The 22,808-nt window shown below is 42.6% G+C and overlaps 2 protein-coding genes across 8 annotated transcripts in view; one reads left to right on the forward strand and one right to left on the reverse strand.

The window, feature by feature from the left end:
- Positions 1-204: 204 nt before the first annotated feature.
- The window catches only part of ca12 (carbonic anhydrase 12), a 50,033-nt gene continuing 27,429 nt past the window's right edge, over positions 205-22,808 (forward strand). For all 3 annotated transcript variants that reach the window (XM_085913492.1, XM_085913493.1, XM_085913494.1), the window contains exons 1-3: positions 205-281; positions 684-738; positions 4,222-4,330. The gene's annotated coding sequence lies outside the window, so the exon portion shown is untranslated. The remainder of the gene's footprint in view (positions 282-683; positions 739-4,221; positions 4,331-22,808) is intronic.
- Positions 4,981-13,472, reverse strand: ciartb (circadian associated repressor of transcription b). 5 transcript variants are annotated; one of them, XM_085913502.1, is made up of 7 exons: positions 13,264-13,472; positions 12,258-12,309; positions 11,176-11,519; positions 10,373-10,448; positions 9,824-9,902; positions 7,510-7,639; positions 4,981-6,490 (listed from the first exon to the last, which is right to left on the reverse strand). In XM_085913502.1, exons 3-7 carry the CDS (start codon positions 11,482-11,484, stop codon positions 6,104-6,106), a joined length of 981 nt encoding a protein of 326 aa, XP_085769628.1. In that variant the 5' UTR covers positions 11,485-11,519; positions 12,258-12,309; positions 13,264-13,472; the 3' UTR covers positions 4,981-6,103. The 5 variants fall into 5 exon arrangements, with proteins under 5 accessions (XP_085769628.1, XP_085769629.1, XP_085769630.1 ...); XM_085913503.1 differs by having other exon boundaries at positions 11,176-11,524; XM_085913504.1 differs by lacking the exon at positions 13,264-13,472 and adding an exon at positions 12,929-13,237 and having other exon boundaries at positions 11,176-11,524.

Consider the following 22,808-nt stretch of genomic DNA (forward strand, 5'->3'; position numbering starts at 1 on the left):
TGTTTTGAATATATCACGTGACCAGACAGACCTTGATAAATTAACATATAACTGGAAAAAATTCTTTGAGATTTGTCTTCAAGTATAATTTCCATTTTTTTTTTTTAAATAAATTGGTTATAAAAAGATAAGAAAAAGTAAAAAGAAAAAGAAAATAGGACCGCTGTTAGGGTGTAGGTTAAACGGAAACCAGCTGGCATCACACAGGAAGTGGGGAAACATTTAAAACAGACACACCTTAATTAGATGAGGAAGGAGATGATATTTCATCTGTCATGGAGGTGTGTACTATGTATTATGTTACATCAAATGAAATTAAATATGTATTGTATAGAAACGTCATTAAAGCGACTAAATATCGCTGGAAGCGTAAAATTGGTCTGTCTGGGCGGAACACCAACATAAAGTCAGAACAGCTAGCTAGTTAGCTAGCTATTAAGCCATGGTGTTTTGCCCATTCACAATACTTATTTTTTGAATTGAATTCTACAATAATTTTTTAAAATATTTTGATTTTACTTTAAATGTTTGGCTGTGGCGTGAGCTGGCAAGCATGTATGATTCAAGCACTGTTATACTGCACAAACGTATCTGTCAATATGTTTCTAAAAATGGCTAACCATTTTTATTATTATTCCTGTATGTTCCTTCTCTACATATGGAACTCCTTTTCAATCCCCAAGTTTTCAAGTTTACCTGGTTACTTTGGACAACAAATATACAGAGACAACAACATAGGTAAGTTGACTTTCCCTATTATTTTGGGGGTCATAACTATAATTTTGTCATGGGAACCCATTGAAATAAAATTCTTGAAAAATGTTGAAGACTTTTAACTGTTGTGACCTGACAAATCATTTCTTCCGAATTTTCTTGAATTAATCATTTCCCCCTGTATTGTTCAACGTGAGCTAGGACAGGCGGGGGCTGTTACCACATCTACTTTTCAGTCGACTGGGCTTCCTTTAGGGGAGTTTTCATGACCTCCCCATGCTTGCAAAGGTTTTGTCTGACGTCCTCCTAAAAACATCCTCGGGTTAAATGAAAACACTAAATGGTTCATAGGTGTCACAGTGTGGACGTGTGTGAACGTTTGACCATTTGCTGCCCTGCCATAACCAACAACCAATGCGGTGGAAACTCATTGCTTTTTCCAATCAAAAGTTATCACAGCTATAACTCACAAGCTCGCGCCGCTGACTTAATGCCCCTCAAGGCCTTGTTAACAAAGTACGGCCGTGCACTTACTGGCATGAGCTGAGATAAGAGAAAGCATTTGGCTCAGCTCGTATATATGCATTCAGGCTATCTCTAGGCCGGTGACTGTAAATATTTAAGCCGTGCCTCACTGACACACGAGACGACGGCATTGTAAGAGCGATCATCGCTCGAGATGTGGCTCATGTAAGAGACTCGCAGCTGGCATGCTGGGATCAATTCTTTGGTTTACCCCAATAGCTTTTTGGGATGAGGGGATTCCAGAGGCTTTATGGCGGAATGATCCAATGACTGGTGCGTTCACACAGACAAATAAGGCGAAACAGTAGACTGTACTTTGCGTATGAATCATCTTCATGTGTCACTGCTTTGTTTATGAGCTTAGCAGTGTTATGTACGTGAGTTTGTTCAATTCAAAATTGATTTGGGTGACACCCTTGTCATTTTTAGTTGCAGGCAAAAAAGATAGGCACAGTAAAAGAGTTTATTTTTTTTTGTTTACTGTGATTAATTCAATATGAACACATCACTATATTTCTGAGATTCAATACTGTGCAAAGTGTTGAATTATGTTGCATTCAGTAGTTTACACAGCAGCAGTTATTAGAGATGCACTTTTTTGCCATTTGACAATAGCTCCACCTAGTGGTTTATATGTGAAACAGCAGAAGCTGTTAAATGAAGGTTTTTTTTTTGTTGAAATAATTCATCTCAGCTTTATTTCTAAGCGCTTTCACAACAGCTGCATAAAACATATGAGTATTATCACATTCAATTGTTTCACTTATAAACTTTTGACATGCATATAGGATCGTCATTAATTAATCAACCTGGACTAAAATATTGCATTGTAATACTAATTGGACATTTGGGACAATTATAATATTTTTTTGGCAATATGACAAGAGCAGGTTGGGATTCTATGCAATTTAACAGGAATGTGAAAAATTGGAAGTTGCAGTGGATTAGCCATAAACAAGAAGCTTTATCTCTTTCATCCTGTCCTCTCTTCAAATAGACTCATGTGTCACATGAATACATCATGTATGCTTGTCTCACCTATCGGATAACCTCTTGAGGATTCCATCCTATAAGGGATGTTACGGGGCGCTAAATGGCAACCCCCCCCCCCTCATGTGCATCTTATTGTGTCCGAGCTGCTCGTAAGATGATTTGACAGCGGAGGCCTCGCGCCGCTCTCCAGACCTGTCGCGTCATTAATCATGTATAGCCGCCTCTCACTTTATCTGTGTGATCATTAGAAATACTTGAGCATGATCATCACTCTGTAGAAAATTAGCTCCTGGAGGTCGCTTCCATTATTCATACCTACACCCGAGCAGGCTGCCGCCCTATTTTTGGTAATGAGCTTTAATGAAGTCGGGCCATATTTAGGTGCCGTGCTCTTAATATGTCACTGTAATTTTTTTTTTTTTCTTTTCAAATCTTCAGTTATTTGATTAATATGGCCTGTGTGTAATTGGTGGTAATATTCTCTCTGAGGCTGTTAATGTGATATGATTGACTGACCAAGTTGTGTTCTGTACAACATTAGTTCTAACAAGGCTTCAAAAGACTCCATCACTAATCTTGTAGACACTTTTACCCCAAGGCCTCCAGTTCTAATATCAATCGTGATTAATATAGAAGGTGCATACTTGCATGTTTCATTTTCAGCTAATAAATACTTTTGGCATAAAAACTGCTCAAGCTCCCAACACAGTTTGAAAGCTTTTCACATCTCCCGTTTGTATCCAGTTCATTTTTGGGCCGGCGGCTGGAAATATTTGAGCCAGGTCCCACCGAGTCGGCTCCTTTTGTAGCATTGTGACGGGCCCCCAGTCAAGCGTGACACTGTGGTCTGATACGGCTCATGTAACAGGAGCTATTCTGTCCTCGCCGTCGGGGGGGGGGTCATTACATCACAGCCCCACTCAAGCCGCTCGCCGGTCGCTCGCCGATGAGGTTGCGGTAAATGCCGACGTTCCCCCTGCTTTCGCTCACGTCTTTGAATCGAAACATATTCCTACGTAAGATCCGCAGTGAATAACAATGCGTGTAGGTGTAATGTAATTATTTTTTTGGGGGGGGGAAACTAAAATCAATGGTGAAGCTGCAGAATGCACAGGAGAGTGAAGACGAATATTCCCACCGCAATATCGCTGAGGGACAATATTGATTTACCGCCACCGATATACCGTGCAACAAACTTCTAAATAATAAATAAGATTCGCTATTGATCATCTCCCGTGCAAGCAGAGCTTTTATACGATTTACCAATATCGACGCAAGGATTTGCAAACGGCCCGAAGCCGTTTAGCACGCCGCTCGGAAAGCGAGAAAAGATTGTGGTCATATTAAGCTGCAAGGTGGCAGCAATTGGAAATGTAAATAAGCAGCTGCAGTACATACTGAACGAACGAATGAATGAATGTTAGCATGTCGCCTCCTCAACTCTGACTCACCACCATTTCACACTCAGCTTGAGATCAAAACAAGTCCAGCACTTTGCATTTGAAACCAGCTACCATTCTTCTTTACTCTTTGTATTTCTCCGCTGCGGCGATTTGATATGCATTGAACAAAAGGGACACTTTTTACCTTCTCAGAGACACATCAGGGGTTTAGAAAAAAAAAAATATGAAAAGCAGTGTGTGATGACTGGAATCTTAAAGCTTTCATGATTCACTTCATGCATATGTTCCAGGGTCACTTGTGGCTTTTCCCCAGAAAATGACACTCAGGAACATACATGCAAGTTTCCTCCAGGAAACATTCTTCTCCAACGTGTCCGTGTTTTGTTTAGACGCGAAACCCTATAAATTGTCTTTATATGCAACCGAAATCCTTTTAAAGTGACATTTATGTTCTATGCCCTTTTGTTCTCTGCGTTTTTTTCGAGCACGTCATGGCCAGTGCAGCTGTATCACAATGTACACAATGCGTGATCTGTTCCGTGAGACAGGTGCCTTTTTTGTTGATGCAGCTCTTCCTATCATTCAGGACCACTTCCTGTCTGCGAGGCGGAGCCGTGCCAGCTGTCCTTGGACGCACGCATGTGCCCCCAGACTTAGCCCCCCCCCTGTCTCACCAGCCGCGCAGTGCAGTCTGGGTAAGAGACCTTTTTGTTTCCTGTCACTCGGCTCTTTTCATCTAAGACTGACAAAGAAATTAGATTTTTTTTTTCTTGCAATGTGAGACTAAACCTTATCAATTTATTGACTGGTTGTGTAACTTTTTTTGTAATATTAGTAGACGACATTAGTAAATATCAAGCTATTTTCGCCTATAGAGGGCAGTATTCCGTTTCTAATGTGGTACCAGCAGACAGTCTGTTGGCTGAAAGGTCACGCTCTCTCTTTACATGCAAGTATTGTGTATTCTGTTCATACCTGTGCAAAGATAATTTTGAGATACATTTTTGTGTGGAGTATGAAAACTTGAAATCTAGAAGCATTTCCTTCGTCATTTGTAAACCACAGTATATGATACACCATCCAATGTGATGCAAGAATTGTATTAATCCTTTTATTTTATGAATATATTGACTTATTATTTGTTGTGGTGCCAAACTGCATTGCATCATACTGAAAATGGTTTCCAGAATTTCTATATTGAGCTCAATGTTAGGGGCAAATGATCAACTAAGTATGATTTTCCAATTTTCATTTACTGTAGCTGTACCAATACAGTTGAAAAATTACTAGTAAAGTTAGTCAATCCATTTCTGAATGGTACCCAATAAAAACAAACAACAATCAGTTTGCATTGAACAAATATATACACATTTATTTTGAAAGTATAAAATTCACACTATAAAGGCCACTTTTCAGAGTAAATCGCCAACATCTCTGTCGGTCTTACACAGGGAACAATCTTGCCCCTGATACTGTCTGAGTTCTGTGGCAAAACATAAGAATTGTTCTACTTCACCACAGAAATGGGTTGGCAAGAACTGAATAATTTACGCTTTCCAAATGAATGAATGGCAGGAGAGTGACAATTCCTGATTTGTACAATCCAGCCTCGAAGCAGGAAATCCCGACACTTCTCTCGCTTTATTACACCGGCGTGCAGGCACAGCTTGACATTACAGGCACTGTTTGCCTTCTACTGGGAGACTCAAAGTGGACATTCCTTACAATGGCACCACTCGAGGATCCCCGCGGTGGGAACGTCCCCGACCGAGCAGGGCGGCTCGTGCTTCAGAGCTCACTGGGTTTTTTTTTTTTTGTCGGCGGATTCACTGCTGATCCGCTGAGGTGTCCGGAGAGGGCGAGCGATGCGTTCACATTCCTTCGCTCGCCCGTCGACTGTGATGTGGCGCCCGCTGAGGTAGAAGAGTTGTACCAAAATAAAAAGACTTATTTTCAAAGTATGAAAATGAGTAACAGTCACAAAAATAAACTTAACAGAGCGGAGTCATGAGAAAGAGAAAATAATGTCACATTTCAGCACAACATGAATGTCGATCGCTGCTGACTTCGTTCACCTCGCAGGCAAGTTGGCGCTTTCACAAACAATCAAACGGACCCGTCAGACCGACAGTGGCACGCCGCTCCAGTTTGGGTAAAATTGCTCTCCTCCCTTCCCTCAAAAAAAAAAAAAAAAAGCTACCCAAGAGTGCAAATGACAAAACAACACTAAGTCATTGAAAAAGGGGATCGGCAGCAGACACTTGTCGTGTCAGAGCGCGCATTCCCCCTCAGATGGTACAACACGTTTGTCCTCCACTCTAAAAAGTAAACTTGTCACGTCCCTTTTGAAGGCTCAAGTCTCCCCTGAAGGCTGGAATGGGTGAAGCGAGCTAAACTGGCCTCCCTGGTAGAGTAGTCAAGGTTTTGCTGCAGGGTAAGCAGTCCTTCCCCCCCCCTCCCCATGTGGACTAAGACCAGCTGCTGTCCGTCAAAGCCGACGTCTCCTTGCGGGCGATGATGCTTTCTGTCGACTTGAGGAGGCGCTCTAGACACGGGGCGTTGATTTTACCGGGCGGAGGCCCGCTGGGCACAGGGTCTGTGTTAGCGGAACGATCTGTGCTGGAGGACACGGCGCTGTCCTGCGTTAAGTCTCTCGGGGACGCCACGTGCCGAGGTGCGCCCTGGCCTTGCTCGGCTGTCGCGGAGCAGATGGGAGACGTGTGGAGCCATTTCAGGTTGCTGGCCGAGTACGCTCCGGGAGGTGTGAGGTCGGTGACTCGTAAGGGGTTGGCGGCCAGCGGGGTATCGCTGATGGTGACGGGGCTCACTGCTGCAGTTGGCGTCACAGGGGAAAGCTGTTGAGGAAAAATAAATACAAAAATAAATATGTAGATTAGTTTCATCAACAAGTCAGTGTTCTTGTCAGTTCATATAGAATGTGTCCTATTGATAAGCGCAAGCAGGTTTTATGTAAAGGAGGAATTGAAAAGAATGTGCTGAATCATGCCGCCTATGTATTTTGTCTAGACGTGAGACATAATGCGCATGTCTGGTCTGAAAAAAAAAAAAACCTTGAAAAAAAACTTTCTTTTGTTTTACCGTAACACTGATTTTGACATATTTTGGGGGAACTCATTAAGCCACGGAATTCGAAAAGCCTTGAGACAGAAGTCATCTTTTAGGCCAGGCTCGGCACAGAAATGACGATACGATGACAAAATAAGATAAGGATGTTAGAAAAAAAATAATGGTTTTACGTTGTGACTTATGACGCTAATCTCAAGATAACCTTAAAAATGTAACTGCCAATATGGTTGGCATCTTTTACAAAGAATATTTCAAAACCTTTTTTTTTTTACCAACTTGCAAATTTCTTCCGAAAATGCTGATTAACATGCATTATATGTTCCTTAAGGGGGAGCGACGGATGTGGGCGGGGGAAAAAAAAAAAATCCTGGAAAATTTAGAAAATACCCAAAAGCTAGCACACCTTATTTCTAGCTGCGTCAGTGTTATCATGTATCAAAGTAGTAGTTGCCCAAGAGAAGTGAGGCAACATGTAAAAAAACATGAGGGTGTGTTACACCTTGGCAATAGAAAGTCACAGAATGTTCTGACCTTTAATATTCACTTCAGGACACACCTTCCAAATTACCTTTTCTCCTGTGCGATTGTTCACACGGAACATGAGACTGTAACACTGTATGTCTGTAAAAATAGCTTCCAATCTTCCCTTAACGGTCTTAGACCAGTGATTGAGTAATACGAGAATTTTAATCCCCATTTCCTCGTGTTGTCAACCATACGTTCTTGACAGCGAAGCTTTCTAAAATGAAGCAACTTTTTTTTTTTTTTTGCAATACCCGAACTGTACCTTGGGTTTCTTGTTAGGAACGGCTTCCTCTGTGTGGGTGACGACAGCCAGTTGGTGGATGGGGGTTATGTTGGGGAACCAACTCTTCAGCATTTGTTCCATTTTCAGAATTATACTGATGTATTTCTCCCTGGAAAAAAAGGAAGAAAAAAAATGGAATGAGAAAAAACCGATATCATAATTTATGAGCTATGGCTGCACGAATGTGAGTCTCTTGCCAACCTCGGCGGTGAAATCTTATCTGTCTTTTAAGCTCACACAGGAAATATGCACTCTCAAAGAGGCAAGTGAACAATTACGCTCTCTCACAAAATAGCCTGCGCTCCATGTGTGGGGAGGAAAAATTCTCCTCGGTACATTTCTCACATGTTTGGCTCTCACACGTGGCCTCGTGTAGAACAGTTCCACTAGCCTCTAAATTTAAAGCACCAAAGCCGCCACGCTTTCCGACAGCGTCACCGTGTAAATAATCGAGTCGCCGTGACGCATTTCTCATCGGGGGCGGGCGGAACGTGGCGACCCTTTAATTTCCAGCCCATCAAAACCAGATGGTGGGCAGGGATTAACCGGTGTCATATGATCGGGACCTTCTTTCCTTACTCCTTTCAAGGCATGTTAAATTCATGTGAAAGATTATCTGTAACAGTGACTGCTAGAAAAGTCACTTTGATCCTATCTGCCATTGTGCGGCTGTCGGAGCTGCCAGCTGGCAGCGCCGAGCCGCCGCAGAGGGCAAGGGGGGGGGGGCAAGAGGGGATTTAGATCTACCTTCCAGCACCGACCCAGACTATCTACGGGGAAGGCTGCCACACCCACTCTTTGTCTCCGCGATGACGGCGGCAGCTGGCCGCTAAAGGCATCAATTAGCGTGCGCTCACTAAAGCCGATGTCAAAAGTAGCAGCACGTTGCACGCGGTATGGAAATGAAGCCGCTGTTTCATTCTTAGACTGTCAGAGTAAATGACATGTATTGTTTGGAGACTACTGTTTCTGTCGTAGCTTATTGGAAATGATACATACAGCAGTTATGAAGAGGGAAAGGTTTTTGTATATTTTAATGGAGATCACATAAGAGCTGCATCAAAACATGCCTTTTTGAGAGCTCGTCATTTAATTATCTTTGTGCTCATAAATGCACCTTGCATATACTTTTTTTTTTTTTATGTTTTTCCACTTGTCATATTTGGTAGCTGTCCACCTAAAAGTATGTACATCTATTTTTTACGTTTTTTAATTTACCTTGTATTTGTTATTCAAAATCATTCCGAGATATCTGCTTTTCATTTGACTCTCCCCCCCGTCACATGTATTGTTTCCTTTGTTGCACTGAGTCACAACATAGTCAATTTCCCAGAGGAATGTACTGTGGTTACTGTATCTCTCATGAAACTTAATAAGTACCAAAACAATACAATTGCCTTTCTTTGAAGTCAAAAATTGAACATAGCTAGCTTTGTAAAGCCAGATTTTGGATCGACTCGTGCGTAAAAAGGAAACTAACAAGATACCAGTCGGTAACAAATAGTCTAGTCTATGGTACGCACGTACAATAATAACATGAAAGAATCGCTCTGCTTCCACAAGCGGTGATCTCACACGCCATTATAGCATCTAATCAAGCCGAGTCTAGAGTGCCGCTCCCACATGGAGCCTTATTCATTTTTAACGAGATGCCCGACTGCAGCGAGACCCTGCAATCACTGCAGTAAATTTATCTTGAAAGTGTATGTTGAGGGAGGGGTAAGGGTTATTACCCGCTGCGTGCCATGTATACCAGCCATGTTGGATTTAAGGCTGCACGGCAATCGCAATTTCTAGAAGTTTCCAGAAGTGGAGCGATGCTAGCTCGTATTTAGGATTCAGCTTTCAGATCGGTAAACATTTCTTTTGACTGCCAATGTGTACAGTGAACCCTCGGCTGTTTGCGATTCTGCATTTGCAAATTTCTTTTTTTTTTTCATAAGAACACACAAATGTTTGCATCCCTCCCCACACAATCCAGATTTTTATTCATAGCAAAATACTTTGTTTACAATATTTTGCAAAGCTGAATTCTCCATACAGAAAGCCCGCCACGTCCTTAAGATCATACTTGGCTGAGATTTGTGCATGAGGGAGAACTTGACCCCATCACGCACTTCTGGATTGACAGAAAGTGTGAGCCAGGTGGTCTCTCGGCCCCAAGCGACCTTTGACTTCACAAATTCCTAACAAATCCCACATGTGCCCACCAAATTCTTATAGAAAGTTTTCTTAACAATAAAATATAAAGATGAGGATTGTAGCGTGTATTTAAGTAGTTATAGACACATACCCTAAGTAGGGATTTTGCAGAACACCCAGGATCCTTTGGATTCTGTCCATGGCAACACTCTCTTGGAAACTGCTGAGTCCTGGAGAAGCAAAGTGTTGTAATACATGAGCCGAGGTGACGGCAGGACAAAGGAAAGTGTGCAGTACAGATGCCTTACGTAAAACGTGCAGTGTGTTCATGTGATTTAAAACGGGCTCCGCCTCTCCCTGTGGCCGGGTAGTGTAGGGTCACATAAGGTTTTGGGATCATAAAGTGAACAGGCTGTCTGAACATGACGCCATTCTTCCCTTTTCTCGACTTATCAGACCCATAATTAAGAGTGGCTTCTCGCCATGTATAAATGTGGAACGCTATGTTCTCACTTTGTCCAGGCATCTCGTTTAAAAGTGATGGCCTTAGTCTGACATTGCCTCTTGTCAAGTTGCTGAAACTTTAAATGTGTTATACCCAACCCCCTCTATTTTGTGGTGTGTATTAATCGTTAAAACATGTATTCATTTGCATTTCTTTACGCACGCACGCACAAAGTACACAAATTAGGAGACTTACGTTCTCGGTATCTTCCTGAACGAAGGCCATTCAAGATAGATGACAAAGGCTGAATGTAACATTGCAGCTCCATGCACTGAAAAACAAGACCATATTTGTCTTTAGCCTTTTATACACAAAATAATTCAGTTCGATTCGGTTTGTGTTTCAATCAAATGACTTCAATTTGCTTGATCTAATATTTGGAAAAGAGTAGCGGTGGCGAAAATGTAGACGCACTGCAGTCGGTCAATAATTCAATAGAGAATCATCACTGCCAATTGTAAGGCTGTTAAAAGCTCTAAAAGCATCTAATAAATCAAACAATCATGTCAGGAAGAGAGAAGCCACCATGACGGATGTCCTTCATATTTTTCCTTTGTTTACCGTTCTCGTGGATAAATAGAACACCGTGTTCCGGTGATATGATGTCATTCTGTTGACAAAGGGGGCGTGGCTATAACTATCCAGCTTTTGCAAAACACACGCAAGACCAGTGTGAACTGTTCCAGTGTGTATACTTTGGCCAGGTCGACTATTTTGAGTGGAATAAATGAATTAAAGTGAGGCTTTTAATGGCTCTTCGGTTTAAACGGTTAACAGTTTCGAGACGTGACTCAGCCCCCGTGGCTCCGCCCCCTTGTTTTGCGAGGAAGATTTATAGCAGAAACGATGACTAACTCTGCTGACTCTGGTGAGTTGAGGTGGGTCTTCACAGCGCATCATGTCATTCATGAGGGACTTGTAAAAATGTCAGGCAGTCGATACCGGTCAGAGGGCACGGGCCCCCGTTTTGCCCGATGTTATTCACGGGAGGCGCTCACCTTTCGGGTGAAAAGTCGCCCCTTCTCAGACTGACTGGAAATGATCTGTCCTCCTTCATCCTCGGCGAAGCTGTGGCGTCGCTTGGTCTTCTCGCCTTGTTGTGTTTTACACAGTTCAGTGGCGTTCCTTCCCCATGTTTCGATGCAGCTGGAAGGACGCCCCCTTGTGGACGCCTCCTGGCTCCAGCGGCTGTCGGTCGTAGGAGAGTCCGACTGGTTGCGAGTCCTCTCCGACTCCTGCTCGCTAGTGCTGTCCTCTGTGTCGCTAGCCAGCCAGTCGATGGAGTTATCCGAATCTGTCGCAGACATCCTTGGCTGCAGGTTTTAACTACCATTCACCATCACTGACCTAAAAAAAAAAAAAAAAGAGTTCTTCATTAATATCACCCCAAAATGATTGGACGTGAAATGTAAAATTGGAAAACTCAATCCAACATCTCCACCTCGGCAGTTTGAGCAGATGGTGATGATGACCTGTTTGTTTAGCAGATTTAACACCTGAGCCAGTGAACACAAAGACAAGTGTGGCAATCGCCCAAAAAGCCCTCACAGCAGTCACCGTGCATGCCGCAAATTTTCCAAATCATTGTCACGGTGACATCCCAGTATCACAACTGGACAAAGCGGCGTGTTCTAACACATTCGGCTTTGCTCAGCAGGCCTTCGAGCTGTTTGCTTACTCTGCACTCGTTCATAAACATGGTTTGTTTTTTCAAGGGGGGTGTGTGTGGGGGGGGGGGGGTCTGCCACCATGGTGACCAGTGGCCCAGACGGCTGAACACCAACCCACCCCATCAACACAAGTGATCCTCAGATGTGGTGACAAAAATAAAAAAAGAGATCTGTTAGTCTCTAACGGGTAATTAGCAGATTTCACACTATGTGCAGTGCAGCAAGTGAAACATGCAAGATTATTTTGGGCTAGGCTCAAATGCTTTTGCGCCTGCCATGTCTCTCACTTCCTGTGAAATTTGTTAGGAAAAAAAAGACTCCCTGGTTCTTTGTCCCCCTCTCTGATCATATCTCACAAGAACCTGGTTGGGTGGGGGTGACTGCAAGAGTAGACAAAACCGTAAAATGACCTGAGAAAATTGTTTGAGCTGCGGCCAGGTTGCTGCGCAACAGGGCAAACGGCTGCAATGGACAAGAGAGAGACAGAAATCAATTGATCTTGAAGTTTAGCCAAAATAAAACCAGACAAAATGCTCACTTTCAAGAACACAGAGACATTTAATAACACCCGAGTAACGGGGGGGGGGTGGGTGCGGCGATTTACACATGCCACAAGGGCAACGTGTTTGCCACCGCCTACGTAGTTTAATCTCGTATAATCCAATAATGCTGCACTATAATCCTCAATGTCTGTACTATAAATTAGGAAGAACCCAAATGTGGGCAGATAAGACTTTATAAATGCCACAATTAAATACGACTACAGTGACATGACTTGAATGTATCGGTTCATTTGGATCGGTTCTATTTGAGGTTACAAAACACACACTTTACACACGTGGCAAATTGCACGTGTTTCTAGGTTGATTGAAACGGATCATACAGTAAAAAAAAACAATATATATCTAAAAAGAAGTATTTGATCTCAACATTCAGACTATATTCAATATCTACATTTACCTGTGAAGGTGGGGTTCTCTAATTAAGATATCCCCCCCACACACACACACTTTAAACGCATAAAACGTACAAATAATAATTGTTATAAAGAAAATAAATCAGTCCAACCTCGTTTTCTCACCCAAAAAAAGTAAATGAGGTCCGATCGGCAGATGTTCAGACACAATGGACTTCCTCATCAATGGCACGCGTAAATTAGGCAACACGCACAAGGGAGATTATACAATAGAAAAAGCACACTAAAAAAAAACAAAAAAACGCAGAATGAAAGAAATCATTATCTTGATAGCAGCACACCACGTGTCCCGTTATTAATCCCACTCCACCCGGCATTTGTGTGCTATGCGCCGAATGCCTCTGGTACTATCGGATTTTCAGTTCTTAATCATGAGCAGATTTTTCTATCTTGACAAGAGTGATACTTGATAGTATGTGCAATATAAAGTAGACACGTACCTTCCCACTGTGGAGCGGACGGGTCCTGTTCCTTTGTTCAGCACGGGTGACTAGAACGCGTGTTCGAACCCGGAGCTGAGTTAGACGTGCCGTACGTGATCGGAGCGAATGCGGAGATCTTGCGACCCAACGAGTAGCCCGTGTTGCTTCTCTCGAGACAACGTGTCTGCGGGGGCGTGGCCGCGCCTGGCCGACTCGCCCATTTGCTCAAGTGGAGGGCCCGACTGACGAATAGGCTTGTTCGCAGCGAGTGGGAATCGCTCCATAGGCTAAATCGGTTTACATATGTTAATGAGATGCAAATGAGACAAACACGTGAACACGCGGCTCGGTTTCGTTTCAGCTGGGCGAAAAGTCAACCGTTTTTTTTTTTTGTTTTTTTTTTTAAAGCTAGGGGGCGGGGGGGCATTCCAGAAGCGTTCTTCCTCGTTATGTCATCTGGACACCATGATGGGCTGCCTTTTTTTGTGGTGCAGTCTTTTAAATGCACAGTCAGCAAGTTAAAGAACAACTAGTATTGGTTAGAGTTTGCACATTTGAATTAGCTGCTTCTTTCATGAGGCAAAGCACCATTTAGTCCATACAACTGCGGTAATTATGTGATTATTCAGTTAGTACATTCCAAGGGACATATTGGAAATGTTACTTTTAATATAAAGTCATTAAAACAAATAAAACAGACAACTTAAAAAAAAAAAAGTCCATGCTAACTTGCATAGTACTCATATTGGGAACATAAAAAAAAAGAACAAAATCACACACGATCAAACAACTTTGTTCCATGGCTTTGCTATCTTTATGAACTGACTAAACAAATATGGAGTCAACAAAAAGGATGAATGATATGTAGTGTGCCTCTCCTGTGCTGAATTTAAAGGGAGCGATTTGATATTCGCCGCTTTTAAGTCAGCTGTGTTCACTCCCCCATCGACGCAAACACCCTTTTCTAACTGCGCACGTGTATGAAAATTCAAATGTATGCCTTTGCTCAAAAGTCGGTAAATGCCGCAATAAAGTGCAGTCCACCATAAAATACCGTTGGCGCCGTCTACGTTTACTTGTCACACGCCACAAACCTGCAAGATGTCTGTTAATAACAAAGAAAAAAAAACAACTACATCATTGTATTTATTTATATATTTATTTATCCACCACTTTTGACACAAGCTCGGCCTTGGCGGAGGATTGCGCGCCACTTGGTTGCACTTTATATTATGTGTTTACGAACGACACCTTAATATATCTGCCTACCCGGATAAGAAGCCCCCCCTCTGTTGAGTCCAGACGAGCGTGCCGAGCCCCAAGGCACAAGTGAGTCATGAAGTCTGTCTCTGCAAACGTGATCACGTGGTCCTGAGATAACACAAAGTCAAACACCAGCCTCATGTCCTCCGTCTCCCATGTTTGGCGTAACCAAGCGAGTCAAAGAATGTGTCTTCCTTCACGCTGCATGTGATTTGGGTTACAAGTGAAAATGAGTTTTTAGCAGCACATTAAATGCAGAACGACATCTGGCAAGAAGTTTTGACAGCGTTTTTTTGCGGTTAAGTTGTTGATTTGATGACGCTATCCAAAACCATGTTTGCAAGTTTTACAATTCAGGTTTGCTCAGCACAGTCGCTTAATAATTGTTGCTCTCCATTGTTTGGATTCAACTGCAATGTGACTGCTTCTAGCTTGTTCACGAAAGGGTGTTACAAAAAATTTGGGAGGATTTTATCGGCACATTATCTCCTCCCCGATGACGTCTTTAGGACTGACCCACAGACGTCACTTTAAAAAAGAGCAGCGGTGGATTTTTAATTGCGCTGTGAGGTGGTTCCAAATGGTTTCCCGTCGTTGTGCCGTCCAACCCCAGATATCCTCCGCTGACCCCAGACTCGGTGACGACACGGACCTTTCCGAGCAAACTCTCATTTCCCCTTTTTGTCTTCAAGAGGCCTCCAAGCCACAGTAAATGCATCACCCCCCTCTTCTCTCTCTCAAAGCTCAGGAAACAAGACATTTATTTTGGATCAAAGCATCAGTTCAAGCACATGCGAAACACTTCAAGGAAAGGATAAAAAAAAATAAAAGAGGATGTCTTTGGACACTGCCAGACTCCCGATTTGTATTTTACAATTTACAATGGGCAGCGCGTTGACTCCTAAATGACTCAGGAAAAAGACTCTTGGTGATCTTTTTGTTCAACTCAAGTTCTTGCTCATACAGCTACATTAAGGACAAAATATTCCTTCGTCCCCACAGAATAGGAACTTTATTGTGTTTCCATGACAACACTTGAGAAGAGTTATAAAAAGGTGGGTCAGTCCCATAGTACCTGCTGACACCCTTTCTGAAATGTACCCAAAGACTGCAGTCTTCCCACAGAGAACATGAAAAGCGCACGGTATACTCGTTCAAAGATTTATTTATCTTTTATTTAAAACTTTGATTGGTTTTGAGAAATCCTGGGCATCCATTTTGATCTGAGTTAAAGTCAGCAAATGTCAATCCTTGCCCTATGTGCCAGCAGATGACTTTTCATTGCTGCCCCAGTAACGTTTTCTCAAATACGGCTTGTTGCAAACGTGGCATGCATTCACACCCATGTGTCAATCAATCCCCCTTTGACGTTTTATTTGGGGTTTTGTTTTTTTTCACTGGCACGTTCTGTCATGGGGATTCAAAATGAGTCATTTGTCACGAGTCGGCATTTGCGGTGCGTCATTTTGTCACAGAGGATGACTTGTTTTGCTTCCCACAGTTGTCTGTGTGAGTCTGCTTTTATTAATATCATTTCATTTTCTCAATTAGTGGCAAAGGCTTTCACGTCTGTTTTGTCATGGCGGGTGTGGGACATTTGCTCCGCCTCTTTCCTTTGCCAACGAGCGTTTTTCTGCCATTTTGTGGGCGCTAATCATATGAATGGAAAAAGAAATTACTTTTGCAAAAGCTTGCAGGCACCTTCACCTGACCTGAACCTTGAATTTCACCAATACACACCCTCAGGGTCACAACGTGCAGCTACCTGCCAGTGTGCTGCAAGAGGATACGGGTGAGAGTGTTTGGGTGCTGCTCTGTTTGTGTGTGTGTGTGTGTGTGTGTGTGTGTGTGTGTGTGTGTGTGTGTGTGTGTGTGTGTGTGTGTGTGTGTGTGTGTGTGTGTGTGTGTGTGTGTGTGTGTGTGTGTGTGTGTGTGTGTGTGTGTGTGTGTGTGTGTGTGTGTGTGTGTGTGTGTGTGTGTGTGTGTGTGTGTGTGTATGTGTGTTGTTACCGGCAGCTGTCCACATGATGTTGATATGTGATTCAGCTCCATGATCCCTAGCTTAAGGTCGTACTCCCCGCTTATCCTCAAGTGTCATTTTGGCACAATTTAAGTCCAGGTTTGGACTCAAGTCAACTTTGAAAGGGAGTAAAATGCAAATTTCCAATTGCGAAGGCTGACATTTTAGAAAAATACAAAACTTTGTTTCAGTAGGTGTGTCAGCTACTTGTGTATTTGATTTATTTATTTAGGATTTTCGTGTTGGAGTGACAACTTTGAATACTGCAAGTCAAAGGATTCGAAGTCATCAAATTAGTTCATCTTATCTTCTGTGTTCAACAAAATTTTTTTTTGTCTCTTTAACTCAGTCGGTCATAGTCTGACTATCAGCTAATCAAAAGGCTCTTTTTTTTGGGTAGTTAGCGGATGTGTGTGCGGTATAAAAACTCGATTGTTTTGCTTTTTGCAAGGCCTTGTTTAGTGAGTTTGGGAATGAATTCAGGTGGACAGAAGGCCGTTTATTTGACACTTTACGCACTTCCGCCATGCCGAAGAATGTGCGCCCCTTGTACGCTGAATTTAAAGTGAATGAGAAGCTGATCGATCCACTGTGGTCACGCCCACAACGGCGTACACATCTTGGAACTAGGCCAAACGCTTACTTTCGTTGATATCAATTCATGGTTCATTCGTTTTTATTCGAGCGTAAGACCTTAGTGATTAATTCCTTCCTTGTGTTTTAGTAGTACACAAAAAGCGGACCTTGATCACATATCAAATCCCAGCGGCAATATTGAGGGTGGAAAAATTGTTTTGGCCCCAGAGCAGTGCAGCAAACTAAAATGTAAGCATAAACATGTGAGTGACGACAGTGTGGACCCGAGCCACAGGCACATGCTGCACGTACATGAGTCCACGCAGCCTGTCAGGTCCATTATAGCATGATTATATAATAGTTTCACTATTAAGATTGCCAGAGAAGGAAGAGTCCTCGCCATCTGCTTCAAGTCCCCGTGCTATCTTTTGTAATAAGTCATTCACATGTCTGTCTCTGCGTCAGTCGTGCGTAAAACTTTCGGCACTTGTGTCTTGTATGGAAACCGCATCGCGACGCAGAAGAAATGTGACGGGGTGGGATGAGTGGGCGGGGTGGTTGTAACGCAGCACTCGTGCCCGTGGCGGGTGGCCCGTGCGGCTCAGCCAATAGCAATAGTTTTGGCGTGCTTGGGCAAAAAGCTTATGTAGTCACAGGAGAAGCGACATGAGGGGCATTTTTGTGATTTTTTTTTTTTAAGGGTTGGACTTAGTAATGCTATCATGTTGCCCCCCCTCCCTCTCTCTCTCTGTCTCTCTCTCTCTCTCTCTCTCGTGTGCTCGCTCTCACTCCCTCCCTCTCTCGTGGCTTCTCCTCGACCCAACTCAGTCACATGTGACTCACCCAAGAAGAAAAACTCCGAACCATTTTCCAGACAGTTCACATCGAGCCGCCCGGCAAGTGAACCACTGACAAAAAAAGAATTTATGACCTTGTGCGCAAACGTGCGTGTTTACGTGCACACTCCCTCAGATGTCCGAATAGGTGCCAGGGGCGTTCAAGCAACATTTATCTGCAGGACTGATCATTACATGTGACTGGGGTATATTTTAACTGGGTTATGTAAGGGTTCTAGCCTGCGCTCTCTCCACACACAGATGAGTGCCTGGTCTCCACAGCACGTTAGATAAATCCCCGACGTGGGGCTGCAACATTACCGAATTTGCCTTTTTCAACATTCTATTAAAAGTAACCGGCCTTCTAGAATTATTTGTGATCTGGAATGATGTAACGTTCGAAGCGAGTGGCCTTTGTCGAAATATTTAAGTGTGAGCGATTATGTAACAGGATTTGTGATGGCTTTTACAAGTGCACTTCCCAAAAGCTCTCGTTCGTTATGCCTGCGGTTGTCATCTCGGGGCAGCGAAAAACAAATACCCAAAGCTTCTAATTCTATTTTAATTGGATGCAGGCAGAGGATCGTCGCGAGCGACTGGAGTTGCGGCTCCCTCGTGGCGATGGGATGAAATGGCTGATGACCAAATTTATGTCCCTTGGAAAAAAAAAAAAAACTGCCCACGCTCCCTTCTGCTAACACTTTAATGGAATCACCAAGTGGGCGTGTGAGATCTCCTCTTGAAGTGATGTGACAGTGATCAAGACTGTTTCATAGCAATTCATTTCATATGTACGTGTCTATTAATAGGTCCAAGTAAATGTAGTTGTGGTGAGCAAAACAAAAGAATAGCAAAATTGAAGCTTTATGCTACTTACAATCTTATATGAGAATTATTAGAAAAATTTTTTCAATGTAAATCTGCAATTAGAAAATTACAAATATTTTTTTTCTTACCAAAATGTAGGCCAAATAATTTTTACAAATATCTTAATTTTACGTCAATGCAAGACTAGATTTTAAATCACCAATAACGCTGACGGCGTCACGTGCGTCTCGTATGTGTCAAGAATTCTCGAGAACTTTGAAAGGACTGTTACGGTGGTTAGTGGTAGGACTGGTATGAGTCTTTGCTATGCAAAAATTGTTCCGTTTGGATAGGTGGCTGTTAGTCAAACACCTGCCTAGCTTGACGCACCTTCCAGCTGTCAACCTTGTGAATCTAGTCGAGTTGGGCAAATGGCGTTCAAACGAGTTCGATAAGAATCTACTCAACCACATTGGGTCTGCCTCGATGTTTTGAGACGTTTGGCTTTGAGTGTTTTGTACACCTGCCATTTCCGCGTCAGGCTTGTGTGCTCTTTATATTCTTCCCGCCCTCGCTGTCGTCCAGTGCTGACCTCACGCTCACCTTTATTCTGCAGTGAAGTAGCAGACCAGTTTTGCTCAGCAGAGCACAGGAATCTCAAAGGGAAAGTTAAATAGAAACATTAACGTTTTTTGTTTTTTTTCCCCCCCTTTCTTGTGCTAACATGTGACTTTGGCCATGCCCCAGTTGGGAACGACCCGCCTCCTCACCAATAGCAGCCTCAGAGTGGTGTTATATCTTTTTTTTTTTTTTTCTTTCTTGTATGACGCTGCTCCAGTCAAACACTTGCATAACATTTGAAGGCAGCGTTCAAGCGGCTGTTTTGTTTGGATTCATCCCAGCCTTTAAAAAAAAAAAACGAAAAAAATGCACCTGGCATTATTCCAGATACAGCGAGTGTTCTTGAGGTGGCTCATCACTTTGTTTTGTCTCAACTTTCCAAAAATCACTCGTAATCACTTCGGTCAAATACTTTGGAAGTTGTACAAGTAAGATTTGGGGGAAAAGACATTTGCAACATGTCCTTGATCCTCATGTGTTTTTTAATCAAATTCCTTTTTTTTTTTTATGTATGAATGTCTGAATTCCTGGTTGCCTTTTTTGACATTGGCATATTTGAAAGGAAATCAGGTGTTGAGAAAAGTGAGACGCGAGGACTACCTGTGTGTCAATACTTTTAGCAACAACTTGTAGAATTTAAAGAGAGCGTCTTAGTGGTTTTACTTTGTGGTTTTACAGATTGCAGTGGTTGACATTTTCGAATAGGGCAAATGACACAAGGCGGGCGCATCTGTGACGTACTCACCGCAACATTCAATTGTTCATGAAGTGTTCGCTCAGATGAATTCATTGCATCTGTGGAATCCATTAAGCAGCCAAGTGGGGACACGACGGAATTCTTGCAGGAATTTTTTTTTTCCCACCGTTTGCTCGAGTAATAACATAAAGCAAGGCCGAGTGCCTGCGGGGTTAGATAAGGCGTCTGGGGTGACAGACAGGTGGCCGAAACAGCTTCTGCACAACTCCGTGGTTCTGACTTCCTGTTGCTGCTGCTATGTGTCCGCAGATCACCCCTGTTGCAACTTTTGCTTATTTTGGCATCCACATGATGCCCCCCTACCCCACCCCTCCCCTCTTCCATCACTCTCCATACAGGACACTAATCCGCTTCATGCTTCCTCACTAGCGGTTTCTTTTAAAAACATTCCCTTCACTAAATCTGACAGGGATCATTTGTATCTGTCCTTATGAGACCTTCTCATGAGTCTCGTCATGGAAGGACACATGCATGCAATCATCTACTTTCTTCTTCCACACAACATTTAGTAGTTGAATCGGAATGAAAAGAAGATCCCCATTTGCATTTCACCGATTTCTCCAACAAGAAAAGATGGAACCTTTTTTTTTTTTTTTTACTGTTAGACTATTCATCTGTTATTTATGTCAGTCAGTATTTATTTAAGTCCAACTCCTCACACAAATCTACTTTTGTAGATGTTCAAAATCCAGGTTCTCTGCAAGGGCACTGTTTGTGTGTGTGTGTGTGTGTGTGTGTGTGTGTGTGTGTGTGTGTGTGTGTGTGTGTGTGTGTGTGTGTGTGTGTTTTCAACTCCACCACTTCTCAAGAGACATTAACTAGGTCAAGCGCAAACGAATCAGCCAGCGACGTAAAGGGTGGTGATGACAGGGTGTGGGAGGTGCGGGGGATTCATTGGATTTCTAGTTCAAATCTCCTACTCAAGGTAAATAAAAAAAAAAAAAGTAAAAAAATTGTCACCTAATTGTGTCTCAAGTCTCCACGATGGCCCATTAACTTGCCACGAAGGTCTAAATCCACTATCCTGTGGGAAGCCGGTTTAGCAGTTTAATGGTCACACAGCTAATTATGTTTCACCACGGCCTAAGCTAGCCACTCAAGGCCACTCAGCTGTTTATCCGGCACTAAATCTCCGTTCACTGCGAGCTCCAAGACTTTTCAAAATGATATGTTTTCTGTTCCCATAAAGCGCCAAGCGCAAATGTTTTTGCATGTGACCCTACACGCGATTTCATGCGGTGTACGTTGGAACGCACCCCGACCCAGCGAGGCCCCCGTCCGTCCTCTCTGCGGTGTTTTTTCGAATGACGCAGCTGGTAGTGAGATTGTGGGCGAGTTCCAAGGATACAACTTCTTTGTTCCCTTTTAAAATCAGTATTTGCGATTGTGATGCTGTAGCAGTTTCATTAATCAGCGGCTTCTTTTGAGTAGCAACATTCTAATTTATTTTATTTTATTTTTTTTATCTGAGGGAAGTTCCACAATGACATTTACATTTAATGAGATGAAAGGAACTTTGTGGAGGCTGCGTGAAGTAACTGTTTAGTTTTCACCCCCAATTAATGTGCACCTCTCACACATTTCTATATAAAGCTGCTGGTGGTAACAAGTCTCGCGCAGGGGGCTGACAGCTGATCCCCAGGAGAATAGGTTTTAGCCAAATGTTTCAAGCTAATTTACAGGTCTGATTCTCCACAAGGTCACTCGGTTCGGAGTGTCACAGATGGCTGAGCAGAGAAGTGGAGGGATTAATACGTTTTGCAGTGCAGGGGGGGGGGGACTAAGGAGGTCAATAAGTTTATTTGGTATGTCGCGTGAGTCTAAAAGCTGCCACTTAGCTGCTTAGTTTGGGTGTTACTGGATTGACTTTTTTTTTCCATTCAAACTGATATATAGACCCGATTATTTGATGTTATAAAAATGAGCTATTTCAAGGGGATTCAAATTTCAGGCAATCTTCCATTTGACCTCGTAATTGACATGGCGTAACTTAAAAATATTTTTTTTCAAAAAAAAACAAAAAAAACAGTGTGACAGATTTAACAAAATAAAAAAAATCAGTGCATGTAAGAGTGAAGGAGATTGCCGATATTATTTTGAAGGAATTTTATTTGTCCTATTCAATGTTTGAGTATTCAGATAACATCTGGAATGGAGCAAAGATTGTGAAAGTAACAACAGGTTTTGACTTTGAATCTCTTTGATATGATACAAAATTATAGTGAGGTCAATCAGGGTTCACCATTCCAAACGATACCTAAAATCAGTCGTATGGACATAGTTAACTCACTCGCCCTTGTCCAGGAGATAAACTTATCCTGATCCCTTGTTTAACTTAGCTATCGGACTGAAATGAACTGAATCTTGTTTACTCATTGACGACAAATATGGACATGCATAAAAAAAAAATGAAAAATGATCTTTACAGTTTGTCTCACTCATGAACAAAGTATGAGTTGCTTGTGTCACACAGGAAATATTTAGTTGCCAAATAGATATGCGCAAAGATGACAATTACAATTTCCTAGTGTCTGACTGCATATTTGGTCAGTTCATCATTCATTCTTCAAAACCGCTTCTCACATTTTCTATTGTACTTTTGTTAACTTTGTGTTTAGGGTGAATTTCAACGTTTTTGTAGCCAGTCCCATTTAGCTACTTAAAAATAGATGAAAGACAGATG

Source organism: Syngnathus leptorhynchus, chromosome 6 (genome assembly GCF_054491065.1).
Source record: "Syngnathus leptorhynchus isolate UIUO chromosome 6, UIUO_Slep, whole genome shotgun sequence".
Classification (NCBI taxonomy): Eukaryota; Metazoa; Chordata; class Actinopteri; order Syngnathiformes; family Syngnathidae; genus Syngnathus; species Syngnathus leptorhynchus.